At 45.6% G+C, this 12,433-nt stretch overlaps 1 protein-coding gene across 2 annotated transcripts; it reads right to left on the minus strand.

Annotated features, from left to right (window-relative positions):
* Positions 1–1,138: 1,138 nt before the first annotated feature.
* On the minus strand, positions 1,139–11,659 carry si:ch211-156j16.1 (uncharacterized protein LOC564557 homolog). 2 transcript variants are annotated; one of them, XM_029622749.2, is made up of 4 exons: positions 11,237–11,654; positions 5,347–5,670; positions 4,925–5,033; positions 1,139–2,663 (listed from the first exon to the last, which is right to left on the minus strand). In XM_029622749.2, exons 1-4 carry the CDS (start codon positions 11,301–11,303, stop codon positions 2,657–2,659), a joined length of 507 nt encoding a protein of 168 aa, XP_029478609.1. In that variant the 5' UTR covers positions 11,304–11,654; the 3' UTR covers positions 1,139–2,656. The 2 variants fall into 2 exon arrangements, with proteins under 2 accessions (XP_029478609.1, XP_064861620.1); XM_065005548.1 differs by lacking the exon at positions 1,139–2,663 and having other exon boundaries at positions 4,921–5,033; positions 11,237–11,659.
* Positions 11,660–12,433: the final 774 nt, after the last annotated feature.

The following is a 12,433-nucleotide window of genomic DNA, read 5'->3' on the forward strand; positions in this document are numbered from 1 at the left end:
TGTGTGCCTATCCGGGCTTCTGCATCAGTGTGAAGGTGATGCTTGTAGTCTTGCATGCGTGCATTCATGTGTACAGTATGTACCTGTAAATAATAATGTATACAGTTGTGTACATCTGCATGTGCATGGAGGAAGTGACTCCACCCTGGGGCAATGTACAGAGTTTGCCCTAGCACCTCCTGTGGGGTGGGTGGGGAGTCCATGCAGGCTGTGTAATGACAGGAGACCAGAGCTGGGTGAGCGTCACAACGGCCCATAGCCTCTCCATCTTCTCCCTCTCAAAAGACTCCATTGTTCCCTGTGTGGAGGGAGAGAGCAGAGCTAAAGGGGGATGAAGCTGGCAGATTGGGGGCGTCTAGGGCAGTGGGTTTTGGGACGCTGCCTAAAACCACATGGAGGAGAGAGCAAGACACAGGCCAGCTCTGTGTGCCTCACAGCTCACTGTTGGAGAGCTGCCCCAGGTTAACAGTGCCGTACGAAAAACTCCACAACATAAAAAAAGACACACGTAACTGTCAGAGAAACACCCCAGCCGGAGAGAGCTAACGGACTCACCAGTCCATACAGTACCGCATTTGTCCATAGTTTGTAGTGTTTCAGTGGAGGGGTGTTGAAATTTTGTGCATTACCTGACTGGAGCAATCAGCTTTCGCCACTGACTTCTACCCCAGTGCATGCTGCGTAGTGGTGTGTGCTAATTTTACACTAAAGATTTACATTTAAGTCATTTAGCAGACGCTCTTATCCAGAGCGACTTACAAATTGGTGCATTCACCTTATGACATCCAGTGGAACAGTAGTGCATCTAAATCTTTTAAGGGGGGTGAGAGGGATTACTTTATCCTATCCTAGGTATTCCTTAAAGAGGTTCCATTTACATTTAAGTCATTTAGCAGACGCTCTTATCCAGAGCGACTTACAAGATTGTGGGGAAACAGTTGTGTAAAAAGCAGTGTCATGAGATAATGAATTACTTCCTGTGTCAGCACCTCTTGTTTGGCTTGAGATTTTTGGGAAAATTACTTAGGGAATCTGACTTTAGACAGTGTCATGAAAACGTGATTTGATGAGCAACAAAGACAATACAACGTCTGAATTCTACCAACACACACAAATAAAAACATGTCTCAAGCCAGTGTATATTTGGAGTGTTTTCACTTGTTTATTGAAACAGTATGAACAAAAACACTGCAATTAAATAAAAGGACAAAAAATCTGACAATAAAATGAAAGCCCTAGATTTGATAATATGGAGCAAAAGCAGAAACAAACATCGTTGCAAACGATTGCAGTGTCTAAAGCGGATCCATTAAACAATTGTCATCCCTCATTCAGTGCACGTATTAACAGAGTTCTTAAAGCAAGCGGAGCTAAGCTGAGACTGAATAATTTTTACACCCATGAATGTCCACTAACGATTATGAAGAAAATGTGCCTAAAACTGGGTGCAACCATGAAAGTCAAAACATCCTTTGCATGCATTCAGGGGGGAACCTGTATTTAAAGACTGTGTGTGCTTGCTTGGTATACTCCATCCAAACTAAAGTAAGCAGAAGTACAGTGAATACATTGTAAAGGACAATGCTAGCAGAATGGGGGCTGATGACTTCTACCTGTATACGGAACACATGATTTTGTGAGAACCTGAAGTCGTCAACGCTGTCCTATTGGAATGGGTGACAGTTAAAGTACAGTCCATTCACATTAATGCACTTTAAAAAGTAAAATCTCCAAACTATCCAGGGAATACCAGAGACAGTGGCACAAACCCTTCTGGAAAATCTCACAGATCTGTATTAGGTTTTTATGTCAGTGTTAAAGCTGGCAGAATGTCACGTTACACTTGCAAATGAGGCATCTTTTCATTAGCCCCTCGCTAACCCTCAGAACATGAGCACAATGTCGAGACAACTTCTGCATACAGTGCTTCATATAGTTGTTGAACATTTTGGTAGGTAGGGACTCATTGGCTATGTGTTAAGGTGAGAAAATACTATGTGGATGATTTTGGCTGCTTTCCAATGTTCCATTAACTGAATGCTATAGTGAGCAACTGCAACATATAATCAAGTAATAACTGTAGTCCCTTTGCATGGTATATACACCCTATTAAAATCACCACATTCTCTTCCGCCTTTTCCTCCCCTCTGTATTCAACTTTTTATTTGAATTTTCTGTTTCTTTTGTGTCGTGTTTCTAGGTCGTCTTCAACTCAAATGCAAATTGGAATTAATGTACACCACTGCATAAGAGAGAGCGTTTTCTACCACAAGTTAAATAATCCCTTACTTCCTCTTTCTTTTTACAAACACATATGAAAAATCCTGAAATTCACTGACATCCTGTGGGTCACTGTGGATGTCAGTGGTGGGGGGGGAGGGGGGGGAGGGGGGGGGTGGGTCACCCCCTGTTTGGATATTAGCGTGGAGGGTTGTTGTGTGGTTGGGCAGGACCATTGATATCAATGGCTCTGTCTGGGGGTTGGGGGAGAAACATTCTTCTCCCCCCCACACCTCCCCCTCCTTTTGGCAACAGTACAAGATCTTGGTTAGGTTCGTGCTGGTAGCATGCTTGTTTAATGACAGGAAATTACGTAGTTCAGCAGTTCAGAGTTGCCAGAACTTTTTTGGGACTTCCTGTCTTGCAGCCTTTCTCCTCAGGGGCTGAGGGATGAAGAGAAGGAGAAAGAGTAAAACACACAACAAGCTCACGGCTCATACATTTCAGATGATTGAAAAAATGGTTGGGATAAATGAGATCTAAAAAGCTGCTTGGTTTATGATTTTAACGATACCACAGCACATGGAGAACATTACTTTTAGTAAATGTTTCATGAAATGTGATAATTCGTAGAGGGGGGGATGACCCCAAAATAAGGAAATAAAAACATGGGTGATTGTAACTGAATTAATTCCAGTCACTCATATACTGCATGCCATCTTCGTTATGGGCACTACAGCCATTCGGGAAGTATAAGGAGATAGTTAGTTTTGAATGGTTTAAAGGAGAAACATACGTAACATAATGGTATTCATTTAATACATTGTACTCAGTTCACACAGTTTAGGTCAAGTTGGTACAATAAAAAAAGTGATTCAAAACAGACCAACAACATATCTGTGTGTTATCCTGATAACTAATTCATTCAAGATGACAGCCTTGAGTTGCTACTCCGCTTCGAACCATTATGCCATTGAGACAGCCAGCCTAATCAATCAGAACTGATGTAAAGCCAAACAGCTGGGAAACCATTTGTCAATGGACCCACTAAATTTGACTGAAATTGAAGTGCAAATAAAGCCACTTGTTTCACTGAATGAACAATGCCTGATGGCTCATTGGCCCATGAGTGGATGTCTGAGAGAGCAGTAGCAACCAACAGCCTGTCGATCGGCGATGGACAGACACAAAGTGTGCATCCTAAATGGCATTCTCCTTTATGGAGCACTACTTTTGACCAGGGCCCTAAAAAAGGAATTAGGGTTCAATATGAGACGCATCATTTGTTTTGTGTCTGTGACTTTGGACCACAGAGAGTCATGGGGTTAAGATGATTAACTGGGAAAACAATCAAAGAGAAAATGACAGAAACCAAGATGCTCTCTTTTGTGGCAGCCTTTTTCTTAGCAGCAGCTCTATGGCATTAAAAAAAATGTTCCCTGTTAGCAGGCAAGCACATCCCCAAACATAATATTTTCAGAGGAAAAGGTGTGCGGTGTGGTAAGGAGTACAGCAGCTGTTGTGTCCAATATTGGAAGACACTTCTTGTTCCCATTTAAAACATCTATAGATACATTTAAAAAAATTACCGGCTGGCTGTGACAGCCTGGACTCGGAACTCAGAATCTCTAGTGGCACAGCTAGCACTGCAGTGCCTTAGACCACTGCGCCACTCGGGAAGCCAAAACATATTTTTTTAAAGAAATACAGACACTTCTATTTGAATCTATGATTCAAATGTGTTATGTTCAGAGGACCAATTATGGTTGACAAGTGATGCAGGTTGTCTTATCTATTAAACCATGTGCTTCGTAACACCCATTGCACCCACTTCACCATAGTATTTTGGGATTTTGGCAATGAAGCCCTTTATCTACTTCCCCAGAGTCAGATGAACACGTGGATGGCAGTGTAGGCTGCTGAGGGCAGGACGGCTAATAATAATGGCTGGAATGGCGCAAATGGAATGGCATCAAACACAAGGAAGCCATGTTTTTACGCATTTGATACCATTCCACTCATTTACATTTACATTTAAGTCATTTAGCAGACGCTCTTATCCAGAGCGACTTACAAATTGGTGCATTCACCATGACATCCAGTGGAACAGTAGTGCATCTAAATCTTTTAAGGGGGGGGGTGAGAGGGATTACTTTATCCTATCCTAGGTATTCCTTAAAGAGGTGGGGTTTCAGGTGTCTCCGGAAGGTGGTCCAGCCATTACCACGAGCCCATCCTCCCCAATTAAGGTGCCACCAACCTCCTGTGATAGCAAATATTATGTCTCTGCATCCAGTATAACGGATGCTAACTGATCCCGTAGACTTTGTTTGCACATAGCTAGTTAGCATTGGCTTGCTAAACTACCTCTAACTTCCCTCATACTGGATGCAGAGGGAAAAAAATGGTTCAAAAATGATTCATCTGACTCTGGGAAAGTAGATAATGGGCTTAATTGCCAAAATCCCAAACTAGCTCTTTAAAGTACATGTATAAGTTGTGAAAATGAGAGTATAGTTTTATACAGTAGTAGCTTCATGCTTCTACAGCATGCTTAGTCCTCTTAAGATCACAAGGCAAACAGGACATGCAGAGTGTGTGTACATGTGCACATGTGTGTGTGTGTGTGTGTGTGTATGTATATATTCATAGAAATAAATTGACCAATTCTAGTTCAATGGGTGTATCCCTTGGAGGAACTTACGAGTATTTGCCCATTCTCCTCACCAAGGCGATCACCACGGCGATGACAATGATCACTGCCACCAATGCGCCAATCACAATACCCACCACTTGTCCAGAGCCAGTGCCCTCTGTGGAAGGAACACAAAGACCAAGTTACCCAACCAGACTGACCTTGATAGGGAATCAACAACCCGTTTGGTGAAACAGGAAGGAAACAGAGAAGGGGGGAAAAAATTATGGAAATGGAGAGAGAGACAATTGACTAAAAGGCAAGGATAGAAATTTAGAGACTGGGGGGCAGAGCAATTTCATCTTGTCTTGAGCTCTACACATATCCTTGCCCTCTTTGATTCCCGCATATGGGAGCACCTACAGACTGTAGCATTGACAGGGTTTCTCAGCTTCATGATCTCTACATCTGTAGCTGACATCTATCCTTACCCTCCTCCACCACCAACTCCTCCTCCTCAGCCTCTGCAGCTGCCGTGGATTCGGGATTCGCCGGGGCCATGGTGGCAACAGCAGGGGCCTCCGTTGTGGCCGCCTCCTGCCCGGCAGCCTCAGTGGCCTCTGTCTCCGTGGGAGCGGCCTCTGTCACAGTCGGGGAAGCCTCATCGACCTGAGTAGTGACGGGTTTATCGGTGGCAGGGGCTTTCGTTACGACCTCATCGGCCGCAGTCTTGGGTTCAGCCGTGGGGGCATTGGTGGCGCCTTCGGTGGCAGCAGGGATATCCGACACCCTTTCTAATGGGGTCACCAGTGTGCCTGAGGGGCAGCAAAGAGGTCAGAGACTGCTAGAGGCAAATTAACAATATTCACACACGCTGAAGAGAAGGGTTACCACTTGTGATTGGATACATGACAACTGAGGTGAATTACTTTGAGTATGACCACAAAAATTCACTGTCATTTCACAATCGTTTTGAAATGTATTCGCTGGAAAGAGAGAAGTTAGAAAGTCCCTCATTGCAAGGGCATTGTGGGAAAACTCTAAAGAAAAACGACAAATATTAGCTCTTCCTTGACATTTTTTTTATTTCTCTCCCAGCCCATAGCTTGACACATCAGTAGCAGTAAGAACATGGCTGCCACAACCCATGACTAAACAAATGTTGGTCCTCCCTCCTCCCCAGTCCCATCCACCTTGCCCCTTTCCATCCTGTCTTGGGCCGTGTTTGTGCACTCGCATGCCTCATCCGCTGCCTCATTTCCTGTTCATGGAGTCTCCGCCATAACAGCCCCTAGATGGGGATGGCAGGAAGTCAGCATATGAGGCCATACCATTAAAACATAGTCACTAAGAGATGAAAGAGGGTGAGGCAACAATGGACAATTCAGGGTAAAACACAACTGGGTGTATAATATAACGGGATCCAAATTACTTGGATGTGTTGAAATTGGTTGTTCGTGATATTACGAGAGACCAAAGACCAACATGGATCTCAACTTCAACATCCTCTCATCAGGCCATTTTTGGATGGCAATAAGAGTTGTAAAGGAAGCTCTGAGTTCAGTGTACTGTTTAAAAATACACTTATTTTACCAGTTAAGTTGACTGAGAACACATTCTCATTTACAGCAACGACCTGGGGATAGTTACAGGGGAGAGTGGATGAATGAGCCAATTAGAAGCTGGGGATGATTAGGTGTCCATGATGGTATGAGGGCCAGATTGGGAATTTAGCCAGGACACCGGGGTTAACACCTCTACTCTCTACGATAAGTGCCATGGGATCTTTAGTGACCAGAGAATCAGGACACCCTTTTAATGTCTCATCCGAAAGACGGCACCCTAAACAGGGCAATGTCCCCAATCACTGCCCTAGGGCATCAGATATTTTTTTAGACCAGGGGAAAGAGTGCCTCCTACTGGCCCTCAACACCACTTCCAGCAGCATCTGGTCTCCCATCCAGGGACCAACCCTGCTTAGCTTCAGGGGCAAGCCAGCAGTGGGATGCAGGGTGGTACGCTGTTGTCAATGCTTGAAGTGAAATCTACCATCTATCCTATAATTGAATGAAACCCTCTTGTAATAAGAATAGCCTCTTTGATCAAAGGGTTGGACCGCAAAGTACAAGCTGAGTGAGACCTTAATGTTGTGCTCTTACAACCCGTCCTATCTGTGCCTGTTGGAAATATTCCCCTCCACACCACAACTGAAAGCTTTGCTTGGACAGCGCAGCTTCGAAATTAAGAAGCAGAAGTCAATTTCAGTGAAGGACTGAAATTATGGTTAACTTGCAAACTGGCAACATGTCCTTTTGCAATCCCTCCTTTTTCCTGAAAGTACTTTTTGCCCTTTTCGAATGTGCAGTTCAAAACTTCTCCCAACTCCAGAAATAAGAAGCTGAGTGATCGGTCTAAACTTAGAACCTGACATAATTTCTTCGTCCTTTTCCCTGATTGTTCGAGACCGTTCGTAATAGAGAATGCTTTACGAGTTAAATAACATTCAATAGAGATCTCGCCCTCTCATTATTCTTAGTTCCCTATTTGCTCTATCGTTCATTAGAAACAAGCAGGTTTAAATATAACAAAACAGTTGTTCTCCCACTATGGATCATGAAGCACTTGAAACTGCAACGTTTATCATCACAGACATTCCAAACAAAGTGCCTTGCGCTATATGTATTCATGTCCCCCCCAGACCGCTAACAATTGCTTCATTATGTCTGCTGTGCTCACAATTAGCTCTAAGTACTATTTCCTTTCCACTGTGTTGGCTAATACAGATGCGCTAGTGAGTAAGAGAACACACATCTCTCTCCCACCATACTTCCCTCTCCATCCCTACCACTCTCCCCCTATCTTCTCTCTGCCCCGCCTCACCCCGTGGATTAAGTTGTCCTGATAAAGGTTTTGGGAATGCTGTAGCTCTGCAAGAGGAGAGTGGTGTAAAAGGGTGAAGGGAAGCCCAAATGGAACGGTATGTTTTTTACTTAGAGGGGAGAGCTCAGCGGCAGCCCATTCCGTTTATTCGCTCTCTAGCTATTTTGTGAACAGGGGCCTAGTCCCAGTCTGTCTCTGATTTAATGTCCCATGATAGCCTGACCTCAGAGCAGATGTGTGCATGCGTGAGTGCGTGCATGCTTGAGTTTGAGTGTGTCATCAGCTCCCTTAACCACCGCTGGGCATTAAAAGTCTCTCAATCGCCCTGCATTCAAATTTCTCTCAAACAAGCTCTTTGGAGAGAAGGGGGCATACAAGGCAGGCAGGCAAAGGGGCGAGAGTGAAAAGTGAGAATACAGCAAAGGGCCAGGAGAAGCGGTGGGGCCCGTATGGGGTGGAGACCCTGCCTGTCGGACAGTAATGGCATCGTGAGAGAGAAGAGAGGGGGAGAGAGAAAGATAGTGTGAGAGCGAAGGAGGGAGCAGGACACATCCATCACCATCACAATCAGCTGCCACCGAGGCTCCCCTGTGTGTGCATATGAGAGTGTGTGTGTGTAAGTCTGTGCTAAGCCGTCTGTAGACAGGAAGGGCCCATCTCAGACTTGTGAGGGAGTGTGTGTCTGCTGTGGCCCCGGAGCCCAAGAATGTTGTTCCTTAGCTGGGGAGGGAGGTATCTGCCCATCTCATCACAGTATGCAGCACAGCTAGCCTCCCACGCTAGCTGTAGGAGTCACGCATAAACATGTAGCGCGGCACCTCGCTGCCTGGCACTTTGAGTTGAGTGGGAGAGGTCCCATAGAATATTCCACTCTGGCTAACTGGCTCTTATCTTAGACACAATAGTGTCCACATACAGGCTGCGTTTATTTTCCCATGAGTGGAGATTACAGGCCATTAAACATTTATCTTCTGGACAACATCAGTGAGGCAACCAATGGCGCAAGACTTCTTCGACACGATGGGCCTATATGAAATGTACTTGAACAATATATTGGGCAAACAATAATCATCAATAACAGACTTGTGAAATATCAATTCATCACAGAAATAGGCCAATTTATTAGATACACCACCCCATTCACTAATGTTCGCTCCTACAGACTGAGTCACGTGGCCGTGGCTTATTAAGCAGGCAGACAGGCGTTCAGTTACAGTTTGATTTAACGTTACAATAGGCAAAACAAGTGACCTAAGCGACTTTGAGCACGATCAACGGTGCACTGGACAATTGAGTTGTGGAAAAACATTGGTCCGACAAATCCTGGTTCCTGTTGCATCATGCTGATGGCAGAGTCAGGATTTGGAGTAAGCAGCATGAGTCCATGGCCCCATCCTGCCTGATGTCAGCGGTACAGGTTGGTGGCAGTGGTGTAATGGTTTGGGGAATGTCTTCCTGGCACATGTTAGGTCTCTTGAGCAACATTTGAATGCCGCACCTTGTAGAACCCACGCCACTTAGAATTCAGGCTGTTCTGGAGGCAAAGTGGGGTCCAACCCCGGTACTAAATGAGTGAACCTAAAACTGGCCACTGAGTGTATAGTGAAAAATATATTCCGTGAAACTCAATCTATTACTCATTACAGCAAAAATGAATTGAGATGACTTAAAAAGGGAGCCACAATAAATATCATGGAACATAAGAATATATCAAATTATTCCTCTTCGCTCCTTGTCTGGCACGGTGGCGTAGGTGCTAGAGACGTTCATGCTGACAGTGAAGACACACAAACCCTTGGTTCGGCCATGTTGTGGGAGTGCCCCCTTGATCTAATGGCAGGGCTGAATTACCCTCTGTCTGTGCCTGCCACACCAACCCTACAACTACGTCTGGGGCTATCTCGTTCGTGAGCTAAAATGGCCTCCGCCTGGGCTGACTCAAAAATATGTTTTTGTTTTCTCAACGCACAGATTTTGCTTTACAGAGGTAGGCTTACAACTTTCAACTCTACATTTTGGATGGCAATTTTATTTTATTTTTTATCGATGTAAGCAATGCTTTTCCTGAGTGGATTTTACATCATATTTGGCGAATGAGCACCACACTTGAGTCACTTTACAAGCCGGCACGGACAGTGAGCATTGACCCGTGTCTGCAGCCAGATGTGCTGGATGGAGTCTTTTAAAAAAGGCGAGTGGCTCAGACAAAGCTCATTATGAGCTGGGAGGGGCGTCGGCGAGGAATGTAGGGGAGTCAAGAATCAACAGGCTTTGTTCGGAGCGTGTGCAAGTTGTTATATTTGTTTATTTTTGTCAGGGCATGGAGCAGAGAGGAGAAGCTTGAGGAGTTAACACTCTTTCCAATGAAGGCCTGTTTGTAAGAGGCACGTCTGGACGGTAAAGGTTGCCGTTTAAAAATAAATCCCACCAACTTCCTCCGCCCCTAGACTTATCAACCGGGAGTAGGGGGAATAGAATCAGGGGGCGGCCGGAATGAGGGGTGAAGGGGGCCTGTAAAGCTTGATACCCTGCCAAAGATGGGTAAATGTGGAGGGGGCGGTGGGTCCTGGCAGTCTAACAACATGTGGTAGGGGTGGGGCAGCAGCAGCCCTCACTGTTAAGCCCTCACGTGTTCGCTCTCCCGGTCCCATCCATATGACAGTCTTAAAATATAGAGCCACCCTCTATTAATACCCACACGCAAACCGGCCCTGCCCTGCTGCACTCAGTCTCTGCCCCCTCCTCTCCTTCCCTCCCACCCCATGGGGAAGGTCTTTGGAACCCAGGATTGGCGAGGGAGAGTGGGAAAGGGAGAGCGATGGAGAGGTGTAAGCTTTCCGATAAACGTGTACAGTGTGTATATTTGGCGAGTCAGACAGAGCACTATTTGGGAGCCTTCCAAAGGATATTCCTTTCACTCCCTGCCGGCAGCCAAGAACTCATGTGCACGAGGCACAAGACCTAGCACCATTACATCACATTCCCCCTAGTCTCCAAATCAAACTTTTCCTCCTCAGCGAGGCGGGAGGGGGAGGGGGGGGGGACAGAATCGACAGACGATCCTCCCAGTCGGCCCTCTGTATTACATTAACACTCTCAGCCAAGGCTGGTCTTTTTCCATCCAGGATGAGCGAAATAAATTCACTGCTAAATGAACTTCAACCTAGAGGAGAATACATGAGTCCTATACCATAGCTGAGCAAATGTTAAATGACAAAGAACTACTGTGAAGAATAAAATAAAACCAACATCAAACAAACCAAAGAGAACATGTGTAAGCTCTTCCCTGAGAGTGGAACTTTTGACCTAAGGACAAGGAGCTAAGAGCAGCCCCGAGATTCAAATTCAGGACGCTCCCGGATACAAGCCAAACAGACAAAGGGTGTGTGAGTATGGGAAGAGAGGTGTGGTGTGTGTGAGTAAGTGTGAGAGCCGAGCAGAGTGACCGGACAGAGAGGACACGGTGTGCTAGGAGGGCTCGAGCCCTGGATGTTGACTTACTTGCGTGTGCGACGGCACAGAAGGGGCCGACCAGGCCCAGCAAGAGCAGCAGCTGAACTTTGATCATGGTGACAAGTAGTCTTCTCCTCCGGTCAACAGCGTACAGAGACCCCGAGGGCGAAGAGCAACACTAGCCCCTATCACACACAGCACAACCCGCACTGGAGTCTCAAGGGAGGTAGCAAAAAAATAAAAAAGTAATTGAGGAAAAAGTTCCTGAAAAAGTCCCAGGGAACTTGTAGATAGATAGACTTGGACCGTCAGAGGCGGCGAGGGCAGACAGGCACGGCTGAGGGAGAAAGGCGTGGAAAGGCGAGGGATGTCGACAGGGCAGAGGAAGAGAGAGGAGGTCTGGCTGGCTGCTTGGTAGAATGGAGAGAGACAGGCACAGGGCAAGGGAGAGAGTGTGAGTGTGTCGGGAGTGGAGGAGGGGTGCTGGTGGGGGGTGTGATGGGTGGGTGGGGGGCGGGGGGGCTGAGCAGTGTAAGGTGGTCTCAGCCCCGGTCCTGCCTCCCTACTTGAACAGGCCAGTCCTGAGTGAGCCCCAATCTTCATGTAGTCCACCCCTCTCCAGTCCACTGTGAGGCTGCTGACTGCCTTGCAATACCAGCAGCATACACACAAATACTGTACGTAAATAAACACACCAATATATTTATACACACAAGGTAGACACCACAAAAACATAAGCAATATGTTACATACAAATATACCCTCAAAACAAACACCTACCAACACAAAACCTTTACAGTGAGTGGAGAAAAACATTCTAAATGTTTTTGTTTGAATTCACCATTTAATGATATGCAAGCAATCCAATTGGATCAAATTACACCAGGAATTAAATGACCATGTACTTAATCAGATTGTGATTTTAGATTCAGCTAATGGTGAGTTTTCCCCAATATACATACATACATACATACATACATTTGACTAAAAGGAGTGCCCATTAGTTATATAGAGAAGTCTATAGGCATTACACTACTGTTTTAATAAATTTATCTTGTGGTTTCACTAAATGGTTTAGGTTAACATACAGGCATTGTTGACAGAGTGGCCTCCACAGTAAATGCAGTTGGAACACTATGTGACTTTAACACATGCGGTCATGGTGGTCCAAAGAGTTGACGAAAGTGCAAACATGCTCCAGCTTTGCACACTAGTGACATCTGTTGGAGGAAAAAGCAGCATGGT

The sequence above is a fragment of the Oncorhynchus nerka genome, linkage group LG20 (genome assembly GCF_034236695.1).
Source record: "Oncorhynchus nerka isolate Pitt River linkage group LG20, Oner_Uvic_2.0, whole genome shotgun sequence".
In the NCBI taxonomy this organism is placed as follows: domain Eukaryota; kingdom Metazoa; phylum Chordata; class Actinopteri; order Salmoniformes; family Salmonidae; genus Oncorhynchus; species Oncorhynchus nerka.